Consider the following 24770-nt stretch of genomic DNA (forward strand, 5'->3'; position numbering starts at 1 on the left):
GAAGGCTGGTCCCCAAGGCTGCCTGCTCCCCATAGCCCTCATGCTGGGATCCTGGGAACAGTTAATCTTGATGGAGGGAGAAGCCATTAGTAAAGAAGGTGGAGGGGATCCATGGGCCATGGGAGTGATCAAAGGGAGTCCCATATTTGTGCTCTGCTCTTTGCTTGATGACAGAAAGGCATCCTGGATTTTCAGAGGGGCTTGCTGGAGAGGCTCAGGAGGAGTAAAAATACTGCAAATACAGATTTTCCAGAGGCTTGGATCTGGAGGAGGTAGAGATTAGCTGTTAGCACTTGTCTGTAGAAACAGAGGAGGTTTGAACTCAGAACTGCTGCTTGGAAGGGGTAAGATAAGTAAAGGATCCAGTAGCAAAGCCAGCCCCAGGTGCCACATCTGCAGATGTGAACCCTGTGAAGGTGATTTACTGAAGGGAATCAGGCTCCTTCTGGGAGGTAACTAGAACCTAGTGGGGAAATTCCATGTGAGCTCACAAAAGCTTAAAATCCTTCCTCTCTCCTTTTCATAACCTTTAACTGGGGTGATGCAGCATTTGGGGGACCCCAGCAAGGCCTCTGAGTCTGAGCTGCTCGAGAGCAGTGCTGGGCACCACAGCTCTTGGCCAGCAGGGCAGGAGCATTTGCAGTCACATCTCATGGCACTGCTTCCCTCTTCCAGAATGGAAAACAAGTATTTCCACTGGCTTCCCAGCATGCCAGACAGCAGACATTGAGCAGAGGCCTCAGAGATGTTTGGAGAGGAGTTAGTAGCCACATGAAAGCAGCGGAAAACGTGCTCACAGCCCCTTTGAGGGCTGTGCTGCTCCGGAGGCAGGGATCCCACCAGCATCCTTCGCTCAGGGCTTTCACTTTACAGGGTGCAGCCAAGTCTCCCAAGAAGGAAAAAGATTCAAAGATGCTGACAACTCCTTTAAGCCTCACGAGTCTTGTGGTGAATGGGATTATTCAAGCCAGGCTTGGGGGGGAGCAATGTCCTCGCAGCGATGCTGAAAAAAAGCTTCAGGATCCTAAACCCACACTGGTCACGGACTGGTTCGTGTGCTGGGAGCAGGAGCCAGCCCTTTACCAGTGGCTGTTGCCTTTCTTCTTGTGTTCCTGTGAGGAGCTGGGTTGAGTTTGGGTACAGCTGGTTGACAATCCTGAATTAGGTATGGAGAGTCCAAAGCAGAAGTGAGGGAAAAGTACCTGTGTCATTTTACAGTGTCATTTTCTGGGATAACACAGAGGAGGGCCAGGGAGGGCGAGGCCACTGGATAAAGAGGTGTTTCAGAAGTAAAGATTTGCTTACAAGGTGATTAATAGTGCTGGGATTGGGAGCAAGAGAAAAACTAGATTATCTGGTGGCAGCGGGGTCTTCCCTGGGCCAAGACCACCACAGTGTGTGGAGGGACTGACCTCCCTGCCATGCTCTTGAACAGCTTCAGGGATGTTCAGCCTTTGACCCTTAAGCTGGGGCCACATTTTGAGACTATTTTCCTTACTCATAGAACAAACCAGGCACTCAGAACTAAAGCCTCCCCTGTGCAGGGTGGGGACTGTGCTGTAGGGGTGCAGACTGGGCACTGGTGGGGGAAAACCTGCCAATAATAACAACAATACTGACATTCCTAACAAACCATTGCTGGTCTCTCTCAAAAATACATTTTCTTGAACTGTATTTCCAGCTTGGCAAAAAAACCTAAATTTACTGACATGAATTTCCACACAGTCATGCCATGAGGAAGGAAGGAAACAAAAAAAAAAAGCCTCAACAAAACAACCACCCCACAAAAAAAAATAAGCTAAAAGAATTTGTTTGTTTAAAAAATATCTTCAGTAAAAAGAACCAGTACTCTTTTCTGTGGAAGGGCCAAAGAGAGAAGGAGGGGAATGGGTGGAAAATAGGAAACTGCTGTGGTGGGTCAGGAAAAGCAAAGACCAGCATCAAAACCCCTGCATTGGCTTCATTTCAGTGTGGAAGGCAGGGACAGGCATGTTTTAAGCCTGTATGCTGGGGCTCCAGTAAACCATTCCTTGTGCTGTACAAAAACACATGGGTATTCTGTATCTTCCCTGTGACATTTCCCATCCTGGGTGGAGCCCAGGTCACAAGCAACTTCCAAAGGACCAGGGCAGATCCTTGGGCTTCTCCCCACTGGTGGGGCAGGTGTGGGCCAGCCATTCAGGGCTCCTGGTGCCCGTGGGTTCTGCAGGAGGGCCAACCACACCTGCACAGGTGTTTTCCCCATTTCTGAGGTCCCTGAACCAAGGGTCCAGGATGCTCTGGGTTTGGGGTGACAGCACGTGATGTCCTGGGGCTGGAGCAGTGCTAATGTGTGACAGGGACTGGTGGGGGAGGCAGCTGTAGGGTACCCCCTGCCCACCTGCTGAGCATATCCCCACAGTCTTTTCTGGCCCCTCAGAGCCCTGCCCTCTGCTCCATCCATATCCCTCAGGAATACAGACAGGCTGCAGCACTGCCCCCCACCCCTTGGGCCACCTAAAACAGACCGAGTGATGTAAACCTGACAAGTTTTTATATGTACAGAGACACTTGTCAAACCCCCCTCCCGCCCCTCGAGTCCCCCAGTAAAAGCCAACCAAAAGAGCATTTAAAATTAAAAGTAAAAAAAAAACCAAAACAAACCAAACAACAATTGACCTCCCCCACACCTCAAAAAAAACCCCAACTCAGTCTCCAGCTGGGTCTCAGGTGGGAAATGGGGATGTGCCGTGTCCCCGGGTGTGGTGGAGATGGGATAAAGTGACCTCTTCAAAACAGGGTGTGGGGGAAACCGGGTCCCAGGCGCTCTCCCGTGAGCTCCCCCAGCTCGCTCCGGCCAGCGGCGGGGACGGGGCAAGGGTTCAGTAGTATGAGCTGGCCCGGGCTGTGCCTCGGGGACAGTCCTGGAGCGTGGCCCAGACACTGGGGTGACAGTTCATAGGTAAAAAGCTAAAAACTTCGTGGGGGCCAGCAGGGAAGGTGGCGGAGGTGAGGAGGCACCAAGCCCCTCCAGCCACTGTGTCCCCACCAGTGTCCCCGTGGCCGGTGGGCGCCCTTAGGACTCCGAGGAGGAGTGGGAGACGCTCTGGAGCAGCGATTTGTATATGGCAGAGTTCAGGAAGCGGGGGTAGGAGTCTCTGTGCATCAGCGTGTAGATCTGGAGCTGTGCGTCGTCGAAGGTGTGCGAGGACGGCTCCTGCATCTTCCGGTTGATGACCTCCCGCACCCGCGAGTCCAGGCTCACCTGGGCGGCAGGGAGAGAAACTGGGGGCTGGAGGAAACCCAAGGACAAGCCCCCAGCCCCAGCACCCACCCCTGCACCAGCTCTCGTGGGAAATTGAGTATCAATACAGCACTGTGGCCAGACGTGGGAAGACCATGGTGTGCTCAATCCTGGATGATATTGGCACCAGAACCAGGGTGGTTTAGGGAGGGTTGCAGGGAGGAGTGGGGAGCTCTCTGGGTCTCCTGCCGTGTCCCCCAGCTGGGCACAAGGAGGCGGGTGTGGGTGCTCCTGCCCTGGGTGCTCCCACTCCGGCGATGCCGCAGGCCGGGATGCAGCATCTCCTCGGCCCGATGGTGCCCTCGTGAGGTCTCGGACCCGCAGCACAACCTGGCCCGTGATCCCACGGCCGGCTGCGTCCTGAGGATTTTGCGCGGCCAGGGCTCCTCTCCCTACCGCTGTTACCCAGCCAAACTCACCCCCCCAAACTGTCACAGGGCTGTGGTGAGAGCTGGGACAGAGCCCTCTCCATAAGAATCCTCCCCAGCCTCATTTTAGCCCGAGCCACCCCCTCAGGTGCTCTGCCTCATACCTCCTTGGGAGAGAGGATGGAGATGTAGTCCTCGTAGATCATCCTGGCCTTCTCGTCGATGGTGTGCTTGTTGCACTCGGTTTTGAGCTCCTCACAGGCCAGCCAGAAGAGCATGTTCTCCTCGCTGTACTCAGTCCGCAAAAACTCCCGGAAGACGTTGCGCCCCGCCGGGCTCTTCATCAGCTTGTCGAAGGACTGTGCCCAGCCCTGCACCTCCTCTGGTGTGGGTTTGGCACTGACAGATCCAGGGGAAGGCAAGGACACAGCGTTACAGCCGGCCAGGGAGGGCTGCAGGCTCCCCACTGTGTCCCTCCTGCTCATCCCTGGCCCCATCCCCGAGGGACTGTGCCCAAACACGTGCCCCGTGCTCATGCAGAGGCCATTCCTGCTCAGGCTCTGGTGTTACAGAGCTTTCAGAGGTCTCTCCTGGGGTCTCTCCCAGCTCTGCTCTGCTGGGCTGGACTGTAGCCTTGCCTTTGGCTGGATTTCCCAAACTGAGACATATTGTGGTGCTGGCTTTGCACAAATCCCAAAGGTAGCAAAAGCCCTTCCTTAGCAGAGAGGCAGCTCTGAGCCAAGAGGGACTGACATAGGTCCATCAGCCCTCTCAGCTGAGGAAGGAGGGAGGCTGCTCCCCAGCAAATACTCATCACCTGCTCAAGCAGGGCAGGTGCAGTCATTATCCATGGATAATTACCAAGTCTGACCCTAAGCTGGCTGTGCCAGGCACTGCACAGAGCACCCACGGCTAGGCTGGGTGAGAGGGAGTCACACTTGTCCCTCAGGGAGTGGGTACTCCATGCTGAGCATTCCTGGAGTGGGGGGCTGGCCCATCCTGCTCCTCCCTGAGTGTAAATCCACTGTGTCCCACAGTACACAGACACTGCTGCTGCCTCCGCTTCAGTGCTGAACACACCAGGAATGGCCTGTCCCCTCCTCTCCCCATGGCTGCAAGATGCTCTTGGTAGCAGGTCTAAAGGGCAGGATGAGACCTGAAACCTGCTGAGGTTTTCCTGTGCCTCAGTTTTCCTTTGCAAGGGGCCCAAGGGCAGAACTGCAGCAGGCTGCAGCCTGTGGCTTCGGGGTCCCTGTTTCTTGGTGGGAACTGGGGACACATCATCAGGAACCCCTGACCCTCCTCCTCATGCATACCCCAGGGTTGGGTGCCACGGAGGGTGGCAGAAGGGATGGTGCCATGCTGTACCATGCCATGCTGCTCCCCCCCATGGCACTGCCCCTGCACTCACCACGCTTCACAGTTAGGGATGGGCTCCAGTTTGGTCTCCCGGGATGCCCTCCATGCTCGCTCCCGGTCCTCGTTCCTAACGGGGAGACAGAAAGGTAGTCAGGGGCATTGGGGACACTCACAGACCCCCACCTTGACCCCTGTGGGGTCCTCTGTGGGCACAAGCATCCCCCACCCATCCCCTCCCCTCACCCGCTGCCCCGGTGCCACCCTGGCTCCCTTATGCAGTTTTGCTGTCACCATGAGAGGGTGTCCCTGTGCTCCGGCACTGCCGCGGTCCCGCTCCCGCTCCAGCGCCCGGGCCATGTGCCAGGGCAGTGTGCCAGGGATGTGTGCCAGGACCGAGCCGAGCTGGAGTGGCCGCAGCAGCCGGCAGAGGTCAGTGCTGGATCAGCCCACGGCAAAGCTGTCGTGAACTGTCACACCAATAAATAAACAAGGGTTTATTGGTGACACCCCAGCACCGGTTCAGCCCGGAGGCAGATCGTGGGATGGAGGTGCTGGGGCTGGGGGATGCCAGTGTCCCCTGTCCCCCATGCCCCTCACCCCCAGGGGGGCTGGTGGCACAAGCAGAGAGCGGCCATCAGCCAACTTCCCTTGGGCCCTTGAATTTTGGCGCCCGGCGCTGACCACAGCCCTTCCTGCTTGCGACACCGTCCCTCGCTGCTCGCACAGGACTGACTGTGCAAACCTCTGCCCCAGCGTGGGCGGCTGGGGTGGGTGAAGCTGCAGGCATGTCCCTGCCTGTGCCACCCCCAGGGCTCGCTGCCTGCTGTGCCTGAGCCCCGGCGTGGCTGCCACCCGGCACCGCTTGCTCTGGAAATGGGATACAGGAGGGATATCTGCCACCTCCCTGGGATTCTGTCCCACCTCTGCTCACGGGCTCTTGCAGAGATGGAGGAGAGACACAGGGAAGGGACACTCTGCCCATGGCCGAATGCCACTGAGCCCAGGGCAGCATCCAGGAAGGAGATGCACAGTGCTCAGCTCCAGGGTTTGTTGCTCTCAGCTCTCAATGGCCATAAAGCCCAAAGGTGCTGCAAAGCCCAGAAACATCAGCAATCTCTAAGCAAGCAGATGCTGAGGATGAAGAGCAGATGGGCTCTCCAAAATCTGGGCTATCCAGAGAATAAGGAGCTGTGGATCCTCAGTGAGGACAGGAGATGCAGCTGGAGGCAAGCAGCTGGTTACATCCTTGGCTTTGGGTAGTGCTGGAAGGGCAGGGCCAGACGCTGCACCTGCTGCTCCAAGGCAGAGCTTCCCAGAGGGCTCACATGGACTAAGGCCATCCCTCCCTGGAGACCACCAGTGCAGCACCACGGGGTCCCACTGCTGCTTTCTGCTCTATGTATTCTAAAAGATTTGGCTGATGGACAGGAGTCATGGTGCACTCAGGCTCAGCTCAGGCCCACCGGGCTCTGTGCCGGCGAGAGCCCCACGCCACGGTTCCACTGATACCCATCTGCATCAGGGCACCTGGAGTTTATACCTGTCTAACCACATGCCTGTTCTGCTCTCGACTCCCAACCTAATGAGCACACAAGTGGTCTGGAGGCTCAGCTCAGCGAGTGGGGATGGCTCTGTCCCAGCTACCCTCCTGCACCCACTGCCCGTGGCGTGGGTGCTACAGCTGCACCACAGGACTGCAGAAATCCCAGTGGTGGGGGCTGCTGTGGGACCCCATCTCCCTCAGACCTGGTCACCTGCTTGGGTAGCAGCCACGTCCAAGCACTTGTTGCTGCACAAAGCACAGAGAAGCAGCAACACAGGTGCAACCCCTGCATCCCTGGAAATGTTCAAGGCCAGGTTGGACAGGGACTGGAGCAACCTGGTCCAGTGGAAGGTGTCCCTGCTCATGGAACAGGGTTGGAACTCGATGATCTTTAAGATCCCCTCCAACCCAAGCCTTGCTATGGTTCTGTGATCACCCCTGCCTATGGGACCCTTGAATTAAGGATGACGTGGTGGGTGGGTGATGCTCACTGGCCCCGCAGGAGCCTGGGCTGGGGCGGGCGGTGGGACGTACCATGAGCAGCTGCAGCAGCAGCACCAGCAGAAGCAGCAGGCGTTGGGGCGGTGGTTGCTGGCGGGTTGCACCGTTGTCGGAGAAGTCTCATGTCGGGACATCGGAAGGGGTGTCTCTGCGGACGCGGGTCCTGCGTACTGGAAGGCGGGAGGGCAGGGAGCAGGTGAGTGAGCTGTCCACAGTCTGCCCCCACCACGTGCAAGCACACAGAGGTACATGGGGCACCCCTGTGCAGTGACTTGCTTTGATTCAGTTTTGGCTCCCACTCGCCACCCCGGCCCCAGGTCAGTCACCCCTCACCTGCGTCCCAGCCTCATACACGGTGGACGGGGTTGGGTCGTGCTCCAGGGGCTGCTGTGCCGCTCTCTGCTCCTCCCAGCCCGTGGGTGAGCCGTGCTGAGACCCCCTGGCTAACGTCCCTGCCGCCTCCTGGATGGAGCCTGTGGGGAGAGGAACCATGTTACTTCAGTGGAACCCCCCAGCTTCGAGTGCTCAGGGGGCTGCTCCGTGCCAAGGAAAGCCCTGGGAAGGTGGCGAGCTGGGGCAGGGCAGCAGACAAAGCACCAGAAAAGGAAGTGAGAAGGAAAGTACAAGAGGAAACACATCAGGAGATGCTTTGCAAGACCCCTGCCCTGCCTGGGATCCCCTCCCATGCTTTGGAGATGCTGTGGGGCTTGCTGCAGGCAGCAGTGGGGGTGGGCAGAGTGTGGAGCTCAGTGCTGGCCTTGCACATCCCTGGCCATACCCTGTGCTGCGGGGAAGCGTGGCTGGACCCCCTGGTGCCTTCAGGCACGGGATGGGGAAGTCGGAGCTGCTCCACGGCATCATGTGAGTGGAAGGAAATGGGGTGGTGGTGGGGAGTTTTCACAGCTCCCAGTGCTAAACCAAACCTTATCCTATGACCCCTGCCTGCACCGCTGGCTCAGCCTGGAGCAGGGATGCTCCTGGGCAGGAGCGATGCTGAGTGCTGGGCTCAGCACCCACCTGTGTGGGCAGGGGTGAGGATACAGACATAGCTGGCTCTGCCTCCCTGTGCCCTGCCAAGGGTGATGGGCAGCAATCACAGTCCTTCCCCCGTCAGAAGGAAGGAATGGGAGCAGTGGCAGCAGGCAGGCAGAGCCCCCGGACATCTCAGCCTCAGCATCCCCACTTTGAGCTGTCCCAGGTCTCATCACCTCAGGTCTGAGTCCTGCTGTGGACTCAGCAAGGGAACAGAGCCAGGGTGTGGGTCCCAGCTGGGACCCAGAACAGAGCTGTCCCCAGAACACCCACTGAGTCCCGGCAGTGTAGCCCCCGCTGTCCCAGCATGGCCATCACCCAGCAGCACTCTCCCGGGTCCTTGCAAACCCTCCCGCTGTCCCAGTGCTCCTGCAGGAACGAAAAAGGAGAGAGTCTGTGTTTCACTCCCAACTGTCCCTATTTATAGCCCTGAGTGCGGGCAGGATGGCTGTGACCTTGTCGCCCAGTTCAGCAGCAGCTCTGCTCCCTCTCACACTCTGCTGCCCTCAGGTCCATTTAACTCCCCACTTTTCCCCTTTCCTTTTTTCCCCCTAGCCTGACCATCTTGCACTCCTGGCACCCCTCTTCCTGCTGCCCACCCATATCCCACTGCTCACCCCATGGCAGCTGGCACTGCCGGGGGCTGTGGCACCAATGACAGCAACTGGTGTTGAGACTGTGGGAATGGGGAGAGCAGGAGGAAACCCTGAAGGCTGGGGAAACCCTGCTCCTTCCCAGCCCACCCTGGCTCTGCCATGGCCCTTGGGTGTGGAATGGGTGGACTGGGGGTGACTGAGGGACAGGCATGTGAGGACAGCGTGTGGCTTTTCTCTGGGGGGACTCCCAGGTTCTTCGCTTCCTTGGCCGGGGCTGACCTGCAGGGGGCTGAGCCAACACACCCTGGAGAGGCAGCAGGATGGGGTGGCATTCCTCCATATGGAGTCTCCCCTCCCCATGCTGTAGGGTGCACTCAGCACCCATCCAGGAGCAGGATAAGTCCATCCTGGACGCCGTGGCACACACCCAGGGCCATCTCGACTGCGTGGGCTGTGCCACAGGGAACAGGGAGAAGGGAGCTGTGGGGCTTCAAAGGAACTCTGGCCCATGGCACCAAGAGGCAATGTTGGTGTGATCCTTGTTGGCACCGAAAGGCAACACCAGCACATCTGGATTGGCACCAAAGGGCAATGCCAGCACATTCTGACTGGCACTGAAGGGCACTGGCATTATGCTCCGGATTTGCAGGAATGGTTTCCCAGCACTGTCTGTGCCCCCCTTGACAGTCCCAACACACCCCACCTCACCATGCTGGCCAGGGCCATATGCCAGGGGGTTGTTACCAGCTGCCCCAGTGCCAGGCACCACCGTGGGGCTGCTGAGGCCAGCAGATAGGGAAGTCCTGGCGGGTGGTGGAGCCTGTGAATGCTGGAGGGAAGGTGAGGGCATGCGCACGAGGCTGCAAAAAGAGGAAGGATGACAAGAAGGGGACTGTTTCCCCACAGGGAGAAGGGACGCCCCAAAAGCCGCCCTTGCTGAGCTCCCCCATGAGCCTGGGAGTCCTGGTTTCCCTGGGCTGTGGCAGCTCATGTGCCTGGGACATGCCCATGAGTCTGGCACCACACCGTCCTCTCGCCAAATGCAGATGGGACCCCACCACACAATTAGACAAGATGAACGCTCCCCAAAATCGCTATTAAAGGGAAACCTCCCCTTCCACCTGGCCTTGCCAAGGTGCTGGGACACCTCTGTCCCATGCACTTACACACGAAGCGCCCTGTGCCCTGCTCACCCCAGGCAAAGCAGACGCCAAAATCACCCTGTGCCAGCTGCAGTGGGAGCCGTGGCATCGTGGTGCCCAGGCAGGCCACATCAAAGTGATGGCAAATACTGGCCTTGGGGATGACACTTCTTCATGCACCCCACATTCCCCAAGCACCCTGGCCAGGGATGAAGCCCTCAGCAGTGTTTCATCCTCCTCCAGCCACCCCCACCTCTGCAGTGCGAGGCACAAACCAGTGCCCACCCAGGTGCAGAGGCACCCCCAGCACAGCCTGCACTGACCCCTGTGCACCCCCTAACCCTGTGCTGGGAGGGCAGGCAGTGTGGGGGGACCTGCTGTGCCGTGTCCGTACCTGCAGCCTGGCCATCACGTGGTGGTGGCGGGTGCCAGCCGGGGTGACCCCGGCCAGCTCAGGGGGTGTGTGGCATCGCCAGGAGCGCCGGGTCTGCGGGCAGGGAGGGGGGGGAGAAAAGAAGAGAGAAAGAGAAAAGAAAAGCGGCCAAACACATCCTCTCACAGGAAAGGGAGTGGTAAGGGAAGTGGCAAACTCAACTGTAGAGTTCAGGCCTTTTTTGGGAAAGCCCCGGCCCAGCCCGGCTGCTCTCCTTGCTGCTCCATCACAGGGCCAGCTGCCCTGACAGGGCAGGAGTGGGGCACAGCAGGTCCCACCAGTGGCTGAGCCAGCTCACTTGCTTCACTCAGCCTCTTGCTTCCAGGTCAGCCTCCTGCTTCCCAGCCCTTGGATGGATCTGGCAGCTGCCACAGGCACGAGGGCATGAGAGCTCCCCAGTCAGGACTGGCACTGATAGTGGCATCTCAGAGATAACCCGGGCATGTTGGTGCTGGAACAACCCCATGACCAAGGAAGCAGCTCTGCCAAGGAGTGACAGGCAGGATATGTCCCCAGGGTGGACATGGGCTGGTTCTTGGTGACCAGCCGAGGCCACTTCAAAGTGATGGCACTTCCCAACGGTGTCCCCGGTGTCTCTGGTGCTGCCCGTGGGGCACAGACACGGGCAGCAAGGTGGGCAGTGAGGGAAAGGGCCTGTTCCTGAGGGTGGGCTGAGTCAGAGTGGCTGGGGGTGCCTCCTCGCAGCATTGTCCATGTGAGGTGGGATGTGCCAGCCTGCCGCACAGAGTGCAGCCCTGCTCCCTCCGCCAAGAGTGACTCACAAACAAAGTTGTTTGGTTTTTTTCCTCTTCAGGAAAAAAACGAAACAGAAGAGAGAGAAATCAGATGCCCAACCTCCGTTTTCTTGATTAAATTCACCCTCAGCATTGCTGTGGGTGGAGAAGGCTCCAGCCCCAGCACACACCAGCGACCAACACGCCTTGTGGTCTCTGCTGGCGGCTGCCCCTCACTCGCCGCGGTCTCACCAGAGGAAGGGGTATGATGGCACCTCCCACATACTCCCCTGGGGCTGTGGCATGTGCCCATTATCAGTTCTCCCCGTGCTCTGTTAGGCTCAGCTGCTTCCCTCACCTTCCCCGGGACTCGGGCTGTTATCACCTCTCTTCCTAAGTCTGCGAGCACTGGCACCCAAAACCCAAGGTGGCTGTGCTGCCGTTGTCCCCATCTGGATGTTTCCATCCAGATGGGATGGAAAAAAAGTCACCCTCTGCTTCGGCAGCTCCTTCCTCTGCCACCACCTCTCGCCCTTGCTGCTGCCCACCTGGTGCTCCGGGGGCTCATCTGGGCTTTGTTTCTCAGGGCACCTGAACCTCATTTATTTTCCAGACGGTTTTCCAGGATTCTGTTTGCTGCTGCCAGGCAGGGCCAGCTCGGAGAGCTGGGGGCTGCCAGAATGCAGCCACGCTCCCATGGGGAAGCCCCTGGCACCCCCAGCTCACTGGTACCAAGGGTATTTTTGTTCTTTGGCCGCCTCTGGCCATTCCCCACCCCAGGAGGGGACCTTCCCCTCATATTTTATGGGTCAAAATTGGGATGGCAGCTTTGCTGCTCATCACAGACCTCCACAGGGATCATTTGGGTGGGGGTGATGTACAAACCCCTGGTGCCAGAAGAGACACCATCCCAGGCCAAGTCCCTTTCACAGGCCAGTGATGCCTCAGTGGGAAGCAATGCCAGATCCAGCCCCTCTCCATGCCTCAGAGGAGCTGCAAACACCCATCACCTGCGAGACCGGCCACGCTGGATCAGCGCGAGGAGAGCTTGGCCTCCCCAGCCGCCTGCGCGCCGCTGGATTCTCCAGTGTCTAATAAGGGCTCAGCCCAGCCTGCAGCTTCCCCACCCCCTCCCTGGCATTCTCCCAGGAGGTCCCAGCACCTCTGATCTCTGCCAAATTTGGCTGAAACCGGCCACCGAGTAACAAGTAGAGGCGAGGCAGCCCAGCAGGCAGCCAGGCTGGGTGACAGGGGGCTGGGACCTCCCAGGACCCTTCTGCTGGGGTTACCCCTGGGGTAACCACTGAAGCACCACTGCCGAGCCCCACAGCTGCCTCCCGCCCCCGCAGCCTGTCCCAGCCACCTGCCAGCAGCACAGGAAGTTTTAGGAGTTATTTTTAGATCCAGTTTTCAACCCCCCCCTTTAGCAATCTACTAGAAAAAGATTAAAGAGGTTGAGGGCTTGAGCCCCCTGGCTCTGCAGGATGGGGCTGGGCTGACCCCAATACTACCAGTATGGAAGTGCCAGCCGTCCCAACAGTGGCTGGGTGGGCTCCCCGGGTCCCACTGGGATGAGGGGGTGGGTGATGCTCATGTGGCTGCACCCTGCCATGTCCTCACTGCCCTGCGAGCGCGTGGCACTGATAATGCCGCAGATGTGCCCGCGCACGGGGTGGAGGCGGCGGCAGCCAGGGGATGCCTTCAGAGAGATCATCTGCCCTGCAGTGATTTTTCTGCCATTCTCAGAGACTGGGGAGGCAAGTCCTGCCAATTGGAACTGCGAGATGCTGCAGTGTGTCCCAACACTGGTCCTTTGCACCCTGAGGTCTGACTGCTCCATGGGCACCTCTCCTGCCAGGATGAGGGCGATGCCGGGGTCCTTCTCCAGACCAGCCATCTCCTCTGCTCCCAGTGTATTTCTGCTCAAGCATCCTCCAAGACAAATCCTACCACGAACACTCCTAAAAGGACCACATGAGCCTCTCCAGCACCTGCTGGGAAGAGGAGAACAGACCCGTGGCTCTGTCCTGGCACAGCAGTTGCTGGGTGGCACAATGAGCACAGTGCTGCCAGCACCCGCCCCCCGACCCCAACTTTGGCACTGAAACAGAGTTGATTATTTTATAGCATAAAAATAGCACCCGTCCCAATCAGCTGGACGGTTTAATAAGGCAAGCCTGCAAGCCCTGACAACTATGTTTCTATTAGTAGAGGTATTGTGGCGTTAAGGCAGACACCTGTTCTACCTTCGGAAATGATCCATGGGAAAGGAGGAGAGAAATCAGTGATCAATACTCAGCAGGGGCTAAACAGTCTGGATGAAGCCTGGTGGCTGATGGGAGGGAAGAGGAGAGGAGAGGGAGGGATATGGCATTGGCACAGCCAGGGTGAGAGCCGAGCCAGGTGGGTAGTGGGGTGTTCTCTGTCCATGGGGTGCTGCCAGACCAGGACCTGCCTGTTCCTCTCCCAGCACATGCCAGTGTGGGCAGCATCACGACCCCCTGGGACCATGGGACAGCGATAATCTGGGGGATGAGGGTGCTAGGAGGGGTGCTAGGATGACTGAGGATAAGATGAGGAATTGCACCTTTCGAGGAAACGAGGAACCACATGGAGAATCAAGGTGGGATTGGGATGAAAAGGAGGGACACAGGGAAATGCTGAATCAAAGGGCTCACTTACCATGGCTCCCAGACCTCTCAATGCAACTGATTTTCCCCCCAAGCCCCGGTACGAGACCAAACTCTGCCGGCTGCATCCGGAGCCCTGCATGGGAGGCACCATCTGGGCACGAGGTGGCTTGGGAGTGTGTGCTGGCACAGGCAGGAGGTGGGTCTGACCACGCCAAGGACAGGTCTGGCCCTGCTCTCCAGCCACGCTCCCTGCCCAAAGCGTGGCCCTGCGTGGCATTGATGTGGTCAGGGCAGGGCTGAGCCCAGCAGCTGGCTCAACCAGCAGTGGGACCGGCCAGGCCAGGGCCACACCAGCGGGACAGCTGAGGACAAGTGGGAGCATCTCCCAAATGCTGCACCCCAGGGCATTTGCCCACTATAGTTTATTCACCTGGGCAGCTGTGGGTGCTGCTGCCTTCTGAGGTCTGGCTTCAGGCAGATGTCACTCCTCGCTGGTGAGTGCCAAGGCCCAGCCCCAGTGCCCCCACAGGTCCCTGGACCAGAGCTGGCAGAGCTGAGCTTTCACTTGCACCAGTAAAACTTCCTCCCACATCAGACTTTGGTCCTATGTTAAAACAGTGAGGGGCTGCAGAATGAGACCATCCTGCAGGCAAATACCCAGGGCAACGGGGATCTGGTGACCTGACACCCTGTCCAAGTTCTGGAGTATCCCAAGAGTCACAAGTGACCCCTGTGCTGTGGTCACAGTGCCAGGACAGCAGCTGAGCTCTGCCCTGCCCCGGCTGTGAGAAGGAACAGGAAGCACTGTGAGCAATTTGTGCCCTCTGAGACCGGCTGCCCCGGTTCTTTAAACCCCAACCAAAGGGGAAGAATGATGGCAGGGCTCAGCTCCGTCAGCCTGGGGAGGAGCTGGCAGAGTGGGGAGGAAGGAAGCACTGTCACCCTGTGTGGCCCCATGTCACAGAGGTGGCCCCTTGCCCTGGGGCAGTGCCAGGCAGTGCAGCTGTTGCATCCCACTGCTGGCAGACAGAGCTGCAGAAAATGGCTGGAGTGTAAGACCCTGGCCATGGTGGATGCCCATCGCAGGCATTCTGGGCTCAGATGGAAGGAATGGGCCTTGCAGGGGATGCCAGTGAGAGATGCCCTTCCCTAAGCCCTGGGGATGCTGCAGGGCTCGAGTACAGTCAGAGGGCATGCACTTCTATCACAGCAATACATTTCCCTGGCCCCAAATCCCCTTTGCCAGCTCTCTCCTCGTGGGGAAACCCACACTAGGTGCTCAGGCAGCATCTTTCCTTGTTTTTTGTCATCTTTTCCAGGTTGGTGTGAAGCTTTCCTTTCCTTTTCTGGGACTCCTGCCTGCTAATGCCAATATGTACCTGTTTGCTCTCCTTCTGCCCTTTGCCCTGAAACGCTGCTTGGGCATTCACCTTCTGCCAGAGGAAACTACAGCCCTGGCTGGGTTCAAGCCTGTAGGGGGGGGGGGGGAACTGGCAAACCCAAGAGCTCACCCCAAACCCCTTTGCTGACCCTTTCTAGACAGAACCAGCAGTACCTCCAGCTTTGGGAGTGGGCTGCCAGTGCACCCACAGCCTGTCCCCTGCACCCAGAGCCATGGCCATGCACAGGGATGCCGGGGGCTCTGCTCTGCCTGTGCCCATCCTGTTGTTGCCTGAGCCTCCACAGTGTTTCTGCCTTCAGAGCAGGCAAGTGCTGACAAGCGAGTCTGCAGTGTGGCAAACCTGGGCCCCCAAACCCAGCAGGTCTCCACAGCTGGAGTTAAGAGCCCTCAAAAGGTCAACCGAGGCTGTTTCCAAGTGGTTAGAGAACTGGAAGGGTGGCTTGTTCTAAAACTCGACCATACATTTTCCTGCTGTCAGGAAACCCCCTTTTTTCCATGTCTAAGATGAATGGTAAAGCTGAACCCCAAAGGACTTTGTTGTTGTTTTCATTGCTGCTCCACCCTCCCTCTGGTTAAATCTTTGCTTCCATGAAATGGCCATGGGTAGGAGGTTTTGCAGGATGGGTGAGTGGCAGAGTTGCTCTCCACCTCTCCTGGTACACCCACCCAGGATGGCTGAGGTCCCACAGACCCAGAGGAGCTGATGGGGTGGGCGGGGACATTACCCTCCATGCCCACTACAGTGGCAGGGGAGGGGGAAAAATCACAGGCGGGAGGTTTTGTTACTGTTCCCCCTTGAAGAAGGAACCCAGTGGATTTCCAGCCAAAAATAACAGAAATAACATAATTCTCCATGCTCCCAGGGAGTGCTTTCGCAGAAGGGTGAAAGGTCGATCAGAACTCCAGGGTTGCTGCCTTGTTTTACACGGCACTCAGGATTCAGATGGAGCCAGGATTCTGCCTTCACTACAGTTTTACCCCAAAGCTACCAGTTCCTGTGTCCCCAGGTCCCAGCAGCTCTCAGGCAGGCTGGGGAGCACCACAGGCAACTCACCCCATGGCTCGTGGACCAGCATAGCCAATGGCTCCTACAGAGCATGCACAGCTGGATTCGAGATGTTCTATCCCAGTGAAAAGTTATGGATGTCCTCAAACCTGTGGGTGCAGAGGGGAGAGCCAGCCGGCAGAGCTTTTGGAGTTACCATCACACCGTTGGATGGCCAGTGAGGATTTGGGACTTTCTGCAGGTCACCCTCCCTGTGCTACATGGGGCAAGCAGCTGGGGAAGTAAATGGGCTGGCTGAGCCCAGCACTGATGGAATGAGCTGAAGGAGGCTCGTGTGGGGCTGGAGCAGGACGGTGTGAATACGGAGATGCCTGTGGGGCTGGGTGCCTGTTCCCTGAGCCGCGGGAGCAGGGGCAGTGACAGCACTGCAGAGCTGCTTCCCAGTCTGTGACAGGGTGGTTGGAGTCTCTGCAAGTTCAGTTCCTTCCCTTCTCACACCACAGAAAATGTCAGACACTCTTCCCCTATCCTGTACTCCCCACAGGCAAAACCCATGTTGTAACATGTTGGGGGATACAAATGACAACTGATAAGGTCCAAGATCTTTTCCTCTCCCCAGAATAGGAGATAGCTATGAAATCATGGATATGAACAACTGGCTTTGGATCTCCCCCTCTCTGAGCAGCTTCTGTAAAGGAAATGCAGAGAGATGCACAGATGAATAAGGGACTGAGCAATAGGAAGTCTCGGTGAAGGCCGTGGGCACTGGATCACCCAGAATCTGCTGTTATTCCAGACAAGAGCCCAGCATGCCGAACCCTGAGAGCGTGTGGCATGCCAGCAGTGATGCCTGCTGGCCTTGCTCTGCCCTGGTCACTCTGGTTTTTTTGGAGTACTCAGGCATGACCAGGGAGGTGGTGCAGGAACCGATCCAAGGAGCAGAAGGAGCTGGAGGGGAAAGGCAGGGTGGCCTGTAGGATGGCTCAGGAGCAGCGCCAGCACCAAGCGTGGCTCTTATCTCCCCTTCAGCTGACTTTCCAAAATTATTTTATCCAGAGGATAAACATTTGGAAAAAAAAGAGGAAAAGCCACGCCAGCTCTAGCTGACACTCCACAGAGGGTGAGGAGTGGTGGTTGCTTTGCCACTCTGGACCTGTTGCTCACAAGGAAGAGCCCTGAGCACTGAGCTCACCCACCCCCCTCATACCAGCCCAGCTGAAACTTGATGCTGGAGCCCAAGTCCAGCCTAAAAGTCAGACTAGAACCAAAGCTCAGCAAAGATGGGAGAGGATGCACTTCCAGAGGTGGCTGAGATGTGCTGCTCCAGCACCTTGGGCAGACACAGCACTAACTACCCTACCAAGGTATTTTTCTCCCTTACCCTCTCTGGGTTTGAGTTGAATTATCCAATTATCTGCCTTCGGTTCCTTCTTTTTTTTAATAATAATATCAAGATGGGCCCGCACCCTGATTGAGTTATATTCCTGTCACTAAACTCCTGCTTCTCCACTATAATTCTACGAGGTGGAATTTGTTTAATTGCTGAAGAACACGACTGTATTTTGATTAGTGGCTTGAGTCATTTGTGGGGAAGGGCTGACGCGGAGCAGCTAAAATCCTTGTAGGGAAATCTGATGTGGCGCTCTCCCTTGGGAGATACTCTGAAATATGTGCCCACTGGGGCGACCCGTTTTCCCAAAGAAAACCACATCCAACAGGCCAGCAAGCGCCACGGCTTCGCTCATCCAGCGTGACACAGGATGAGTGTCTCTATTGACGGGGATGGAGACGCATCCAGAGGGGAATGAACTCCCCTCGCAGCAGGGGAATCCCTCCCACTCGCTTAACACTTTTTGTTTAGTTTCTTAAATAAGGCCATGGATCTGTGCCAGAGCAGCCTCATGGAAGCAGCGGGGAGAGGGAGCTTCCCGAGGGAACCTCTCCGTGCCCAGGGATGCACACACAGCGATCCACAGGCAGAGCAGCTCCGGTGGCCACGCCTGGACCTCTCCATCCCTCGGCCCCGGGAACACGATGCCAAGTCGTGGCATCCCGCGATGCTGCCCACGTGATGGGCTCGTGTTGGGCGATGGTTGCATGTCACGCCCCTGTGGGGGACAGCTGTGTCCCGGGAACCACCGCGGCGGGTCCCTCTGGCCAACTCTTGGCTGTGCTGCTGCTGGAGGACACTGTGGGGACCAGAGCTCACGGCTGCCCTGACCTCAGCCAACCTCTCCGAGCCCCGGTGCTCCCAGAGCCCTGGACGGCCAAGTCAGGGCTCCCCATCGCCCTGACGAGGCTCAGCACCCCCTGCATGGGCGCACAGGGAGCTGCACGGGCAGGGAGCCTGCCTGGCCATCCCTGCGTGGATGCTCCGGCGCCGCCCCGGCACCCACCTGTGGGTGCAGGAGAGCCGGGGAGGCCCCCGGGGGGGGGATACTCCCTGCAACCTCCGCCCCCGGGCTGGGTAAACCCCGGTGCAGCCGGCCCTGCGGCTGGAGGGTGCCCCCCTCCTTCCCCCTCTCCATCCTCCTCCTCCTCCTCCTCCTGGCAGGAGCCCTGCCCTCCCCTGGGGGGATGCGGCGGGGAGTGCCCGCTCCCTGCTCGGTGCTCGGGGTCCCCCCGCCCCGCCGGCCGGTCCCCACGGAGCATCCCCCCGCCCTAGCGCTCTCACATGGGGCCGGTGACAGGCAGCAGCCGGACACACGGACGCGCGGACAGACAGAGACACACACACACACAGGCAGATCTCTCCATCCTCCGCGGGGCTCGGTGCGTGTAGAGGCGGAAAGCCGTGCAGGAGGGAGGATGCCCGGGGCGGGGGGAGCGTGCAAAGAGGGAGGGGGTGGGCAAAGCGGGGTCCGCCGGGGGAGCGAGGCTGGGCTGGGCACCGGGCGAGGGAGGGGGCGATGGGTGCGCGTGTGTGTCCCCCCCCACTCCCCGCCCCATCCGCGGCATCCCCGGTCCGGGGCGCGGGGTACTCACGGGCCGGGCATCCGCGCCGCCGCCGCCGCCGCCCCCGGGCGCCGCCGCTGCGCTGCCGCCGGGCTGGGCACCGGAGGGAGAGGGAGCGGCAGCGGGAGCGGAGCGGCGGCGGCGCCGGCACTGCGCAGGCTCCGGCCCGGCCCCGCCGGCCACTTCCGAAAGCGATTGCAGCCCTGGCACTTCCTCACGGCACACACAGCGCACACACACACGAGAGAGAGAGAGACACACACGCACACACCCTCCCGCACCCACACCGCGCACAGCCCCGGTCCCCACTATGGGCACCCAGCACCAGCATCAGGCACCCACTGCTGTCACCCATCGTGTATACTGGTACCCAGTACCAGCGCCATGTACCCAGTACTCGCACCCTGCACCAGCACCCAGTGTCAAATACTGGAACACAGGACCGGCACCATGCACCCAGTACTGTCACCCAGCACCAGCATCATACACCCAGCACTAGTACCCATACCAGCACCATGCACCCAGTACTGGCACCCAGTAACAGCACCATGCACCCAGTGCTTGCACCTGGCACCAGCAACAGGCACCAGTATCATGCAGCCAATACTGACACCCTGCACCAGCACTGGGGGTCCCCTTTGCCCCTGTGGGGTGCTCGCCCATCCCCAGGATGTGGGGAAGGGCTACCTGTGGAGCTGCTGCCAAACCACTTCCCACCTAAGGATCCCTGCCCAGGGATCCTTATATATCAATGGTTTCTACTGGTTGTTTCTATCAATTGATCCCTATATCAATGGTTTCTCAGGTTTTTTTTGTTTGGTTTTGTTTTTTCCCCCCTCCAAAGGGGCGATTATACATCACTAATAATAAAGACTGATAAAACTTTGGGAGAGAAAGGAGGCATAAAAATTTCATGATCTTGCCAGCCAGGGAAATTATCCCACTTTATTATTTAAAACTTCATTAAAAACCATTTCCCTGGGAGAGGCAATGTTCAAACCACTGTCTAGTTCAATCCTCGGGACATGCACTCTGCGACGTGGGGGACCAGTGGGGGACCAAATGTGACTGCTCTGCTGAAAACACCACCCCAACCCTCACCCATGCAATCAGTGTCTCTGAGCTGAGCCCTGCTACCTCTGCACAGTGGGCTTGGACAGACCTGATGTGCCTCCCAGATTTTCAACCTGCCCAGTCCAGTTCTCCAGATTTTCCTCTTTTCACCCATCCAGCTCACTACAGTGGGATCTACACAGCTTTCACCCAGGGAGGACCTGCCCAAGGACTTCTGTGGACAAAGCAGGGTCCTTCCCCTGATTGCAACTTTTCGAAATCTTCAGAACAGCTCCGGTGTGCAGTTGTGACTGCCAGTCTGCCCCCTCCTGCTGTGTGACCGGGCCACCAGCTCTCCTGATTTTCTTTAGCGATTCATTTAACTGGAAGCTCACAAATGCCCATAAAGGCTCCCACACCTTCAGAAACTGCTTTGTAGTGCGTGTTTGGGATTTTTAGGAATCCCCATGAACATTTGCCCCAACCCTGGAAGTGTTCAAGGCCAAATTGGGCAGGGCTTGTAGCAACCTGGTCTGGTGGAAGGTGTCCCTACCATGACAGGGAGTTGGAAAGAGATGAGCTTCAAGGTGCCTTCCAACCCAAACCATTCTGGGTTTCCAGGATTTTATGATTAGGGCTTGTGATTCCTTGTGATTCTCCATCCAATCTGTTCCTTCAGATGATGAAAGGAAACCACCTTTTTTTTTTTAAAAAAAAAAAGTGTGGATTGGGAACAAATGCTTGGTGCTCCCAAACCACCTGCACAGTGGAGCTGTCAGTGAACAGCCAGACTCGCGGCATTGGGGGCTCAGGGTGCGGCAGCTCGGCCTGTCGTCTTTTCTAGCAGTTGCAAATGCTCCGATCAATAGCGAGAACACTTCTCCGGGTCTGGAAAACTGCTTTCCCCCCGCGCCAGCCCGAGGTGGGAGCAGGAGCTCCCGGGAAGAACGGGCAGCATCCTGCTGCGCCCGGAGGCACCGGCGGAGAGAGCGGCAGCCTGGGTCGAGCCTTGTCTATGCTGAGAGGCGGCAGTCGGGGGCGGAGGGCTGCTCGGAGCCCCCCTTCCCCATCTCTCCCCCCCGCGTCGTTACCGCACCCGCTCCCCCGCCGGACCCGTTCCGCCGCTCCCAGCCCCGCGCCCGCCGCTGCAGTAGCGGGACCTGCCCGCAGGTGCCGCCCGACTCCGCCGGGAGCGCGGCCGGCGGCTCTGGGGGAGCACACGGTTCGGGGATCCCGGGCGGTTCGGGGGGTCTCCGGCGCGTCCCGGCCCCCGCCGGTCCCGGGGAGCGGACCCACTGCGGAGCGGAGCAGCTCCGGCTCAGGAGCGCGGGGCAGCCGCGCACCGTCCCGGGAGCTGCTGCCGCGTTTCTCGGGTACCCGACGGGTGCATCCGAAGGGAGATCGCCGGTCTTGACAGCAGGAGTTGGGCTCTCTGTTGAAGTTTTCCCTGCTTTACTGATGGTGTTGCTGGGTGGGCTCAGACCTGGCCGGCAGGACCAGGACAGTGACTGACCCCCTGTGCTGGGCATCGCTGGAGCCACACCTCAAATCTTGTGTTCAGTTTTGAGCCCCCGATGAAAAGAATGCCATTGAGGTGCTGGAGTGTGTCCAGAGAAGGAAACGGAGCTGGGGAGGGGGCTGGAGCACAAGTCTAATGAGGAGCAGTTGAGGGAGCTGGGGGGGGCTCAGCCTGGAGAAAAGGAGGCTCAGGGAGGACCTCCTCACTCTCTGCCAGGTTCTGAAAGGAGACTGGACTCAGGTGGGAGTTGATCTCTTCTCCCAGGTGACAAGGGACAGGACCAGAGGAAATAACCTCCAGTTACACCAGGGGAGGTTTAGGTTGGATATTAGGGAAAATTTCTTCACAGAAAGGATTGTCCAGCCCTGGCACAGGCTGCCCAGGGCAGTGGAGTCACCATCTCTGAAGGGATTTAAAAGACATGTAGGTGTGGCACTGGGGGACATGGTTTAGTGGTGGTCTTGGCTGTCCTGGGGTGAGGGTTGGACTCGATGATCTTAGAGGACTTTTTCAATCTGAGCAATTCTGTTGCCTTCTGATTCCATGATTCTAAGAAGGTGCTGGGTGAGCAGAGGTGAAGTCTGCCACGAGCAGCAGGGAGCTGTGAGTACAGCACAACGCAAGCACCTGCTGAGCTTGTTTTTCTCTTCAAAGAGAAGAAGTTCAGTAATTCCAGGCAGGATGCTCAGAAGCAGGAAGCCTCTTTTGATGAATATCTGAAAGGAGTCAGCCTGTGTCAGGACTGAGATACACCAAGGCTCCCAACAGATCTGCAAAGCGCTATTTGATGGAGAAATCCTGTCAACTGTTGCTCAATCCCATCTCCAAAGTGTTCTGCAGTATCAGGCTGGCTGCAACAGCAGAATGGGCTGATCCTTCCCAGGGTGTTTCCAGCTTGTGTGCTCCTTGAGAGGCCGGCAGGTGATGAAGCTGGATGGATGAAGGCTGCAGAGATACTTTGCTTTAGGAAAGACTTTCTCCCATCAGCTATCTGGGCTTTTTGAAGCTTTCTAAGCAGCAGAGCGTATTTGGACTGGAGTAACCAAAAGAGATGTACCTGGGACTGAGCTCTGAGGAATCAACAGCATGAAAGCTGCTACGGCCCAAGTGGGAGGTCAAGGAGAAGCAACTCTGTGCTGTCAGCCCACAGCTGAGATTGCTAAAGGTTGTGTTCATCCTGTCCCTGAATATGCATCTCCTGTCTGCTGAGGGCACATGAGGACACGGAGAGGTGATGCTTTTGCATGTGAACAGGAGCTGGCACGTGTGGGTGCAGGAAGCAGAGCTGCTCTGGAGACCAGCCATGCTCCGGGTCATAAATCCGCCCTGTGCACCACAGTCATGGAGCTGTCTTTGCAGAATACTTTGTTTGAGCTGTGCAGTCCCATCACGGCTAATTTATTCCCTTTTGAGAAATATCTTTTTAGGTACCTTTTAAAAGAGCCTTTACTTACTCTTTTAAAGCCTCAAAGCTTCCTGGAGAATGTCAGAGCCGCATTTCCCATCCTCATCCCTACCTTAGTTATCAGATGTGCTACAAACCTGCATATCTCTGGCTCCTGTGGCCGCTCACATGCTGACTCAAGAGTCATTCTGGTTGGGGTCATGTTTTTTTCCACAGGGGTCTGAAGTACAAAGATTGTATCTCCTGTACTCAAGCTTGAAGATAAGGCAACAACTTGACATTCTGGAGTGTTGCTTTCCACAGGTCATAGAGCAAAATTTAAAAGGGGATTTTGCACTACCAGGAACAGCACAGCTCCAAATTCTATCACATTTAGAAGGAAGAGGGTCAATTATTTTGATTTCCTAATGTACCAGAGCTTATGCAATCACACTGTATATCAGCCCACTCATGTTCTTCCAAATTCTTCTCTTTAAAAAATTTTTTTAACCCTTTGGCCAGTTTTATCAAAAAACGATGCTAGTTAGAGCTCAGTTCCTGCCATTACAAACAGCTGGGCAAAGAATGACCTTACCAGGGCTGCAACTGTGAGAAAAACCAACACATACTGTCAGACCTTATTAGACAGCAGAGAATCCACACGGAGCTGACATTTGATTGATGCCCAAACCGTGGGAAAAGCTTCAGTAAGTTTGTGCCTTCTCAGGCACCCAGGTCGGTCCCCCAAGAGACGCCAGCCTGCTGAAAGCCAGACTCTGCAAATTCTGCAGCTCCCAGAGCTGTTTGTTTGCTTTGCAGTGCCAAGCTGGGAGGGAGAAGGAGCTTAGCAGAAGTCTTGGCAAAAGGGGCTAATGCTGGTGTTCCGGGATGGGTCTAAAGGCCCCCAAACCTGCAGGTGGTGGTGTAGAGATGCCCTCCTTGAAGGAAGCACTGCAAATTATCAGCCCTGCTGCTGGGTGGCACAAGCTGGTAGTGTCTTGGAGGGCACTAAAATCCATATTACCATCATGGTTCTCGCCTGAGCCTCTCAGTGAGCTACAGACTTTCTCTCAAACTCTCATCAGTGTTTGAGAGGTGGCTGAACACTTGTTATGAAGTATGTCAGAAAAAAGTTGGAAGTGGTGACAATAAGGGCAAAACTGAGGTGGCTGGTCTCCTCTGGTTACTTTTGGCTGAAATTAAGGCAGGCAGAGGAGATCTGGTCAGCTGTGCCCTTTCCCTGACCACAGCGTGGACAAGAGAAAAAACTGGACCAAGTCCAGCGTGTTCCAACCTATGTCTGTGGCTCCTGCAGGTGTGTGGAGAGCTAGTGGAAAGTCTCCACTCTTTGGCTGCAGGGGGAAGGTGATGCCGATGATTGGAGATGGGAAGAGCATATTTGAGGGGGAGGTTTGAGAAGTCAAGTGTCTTTAATGAAAAGAAAATAATTTACATAAGAGGGAAGGTACTCTCAGCTGTATAATCTACCCCAAGAACTACATTATCCTGTTTTTATTCTACTGGTGTGAAGAACATTTCTCTGTTGCTTCCCCCTCTCCAAATCGGTTGGTACACAGAGTTCATTAGAAATCTGGTCTGTTGAATAGCAAAGTAATGAATCTTAGTGATTTCCATTTCCTCTGTCTGAACTGGAAAGTGTTTTTCTCACACCATCTCAGTCTGGAGCAGTAATAACAAAACCACAACTTCTGTTGCAGTTCTTTGTTTGCAGGTGGATTCCTCTGTGGACACATGTAAACACAAGTGTACCTGACCTGCTGACTACAAGGCAGAAGACAAAGAAAACAATGGTTATGAGCGTGTGAA

General features: G+C 57.1%; 1 protein-coding gene across 1 annotated transcript; it reads right to left on the minus strand.

Moving 5' to 3' along the window:
* Window positions 1-1658: 1658 nt before the first annotated feature.
* RGS19 (regulator of G protein signaling 19) lies at window positions 1659-19095 on the minus strand. The gene is made up of 6 exons (XM_027710614.2): window positions 19018-19095; window positions 7388-7527; window positions 7088-7224; window positions 5063-5137; window positions 3816-4050; window positions 1659-3244 (listed from the first exon to the last, which is right to left on the minus strand). The coding sequence occupies exons 3-6, from the start codon at window positions 7186-7188 to the stop codon at window positions 3056-3058; spliced, it is 600 nt and encodes a 199-aa protein (XP_027566415.1). The 5' UTR covers window positions 7189-7224; window positions 7388-7527; window positions 19018-19095; the 3' UTR covers window positions 1659-3055.
* Between the last annotated feature and the right edge of the window lie 5675 nt (window positions 19096-24770).

Source organism: Pipra filicauda, unplaced genomic scaffold (genome assembly GCF_003945595.2).
Source record: "Pipra filicauda isolate LSUMZ 115617 unplaced genomic scaffold, ASM394559v2 scaffold291_size933811_pilon, whole genome shotgun sequence".
Lineage (NCBI taxonomy): Eukaryota > Metazoa > Chordata > Aves > Passeriformes > Pipridae > Pipra > Pipra filicauda.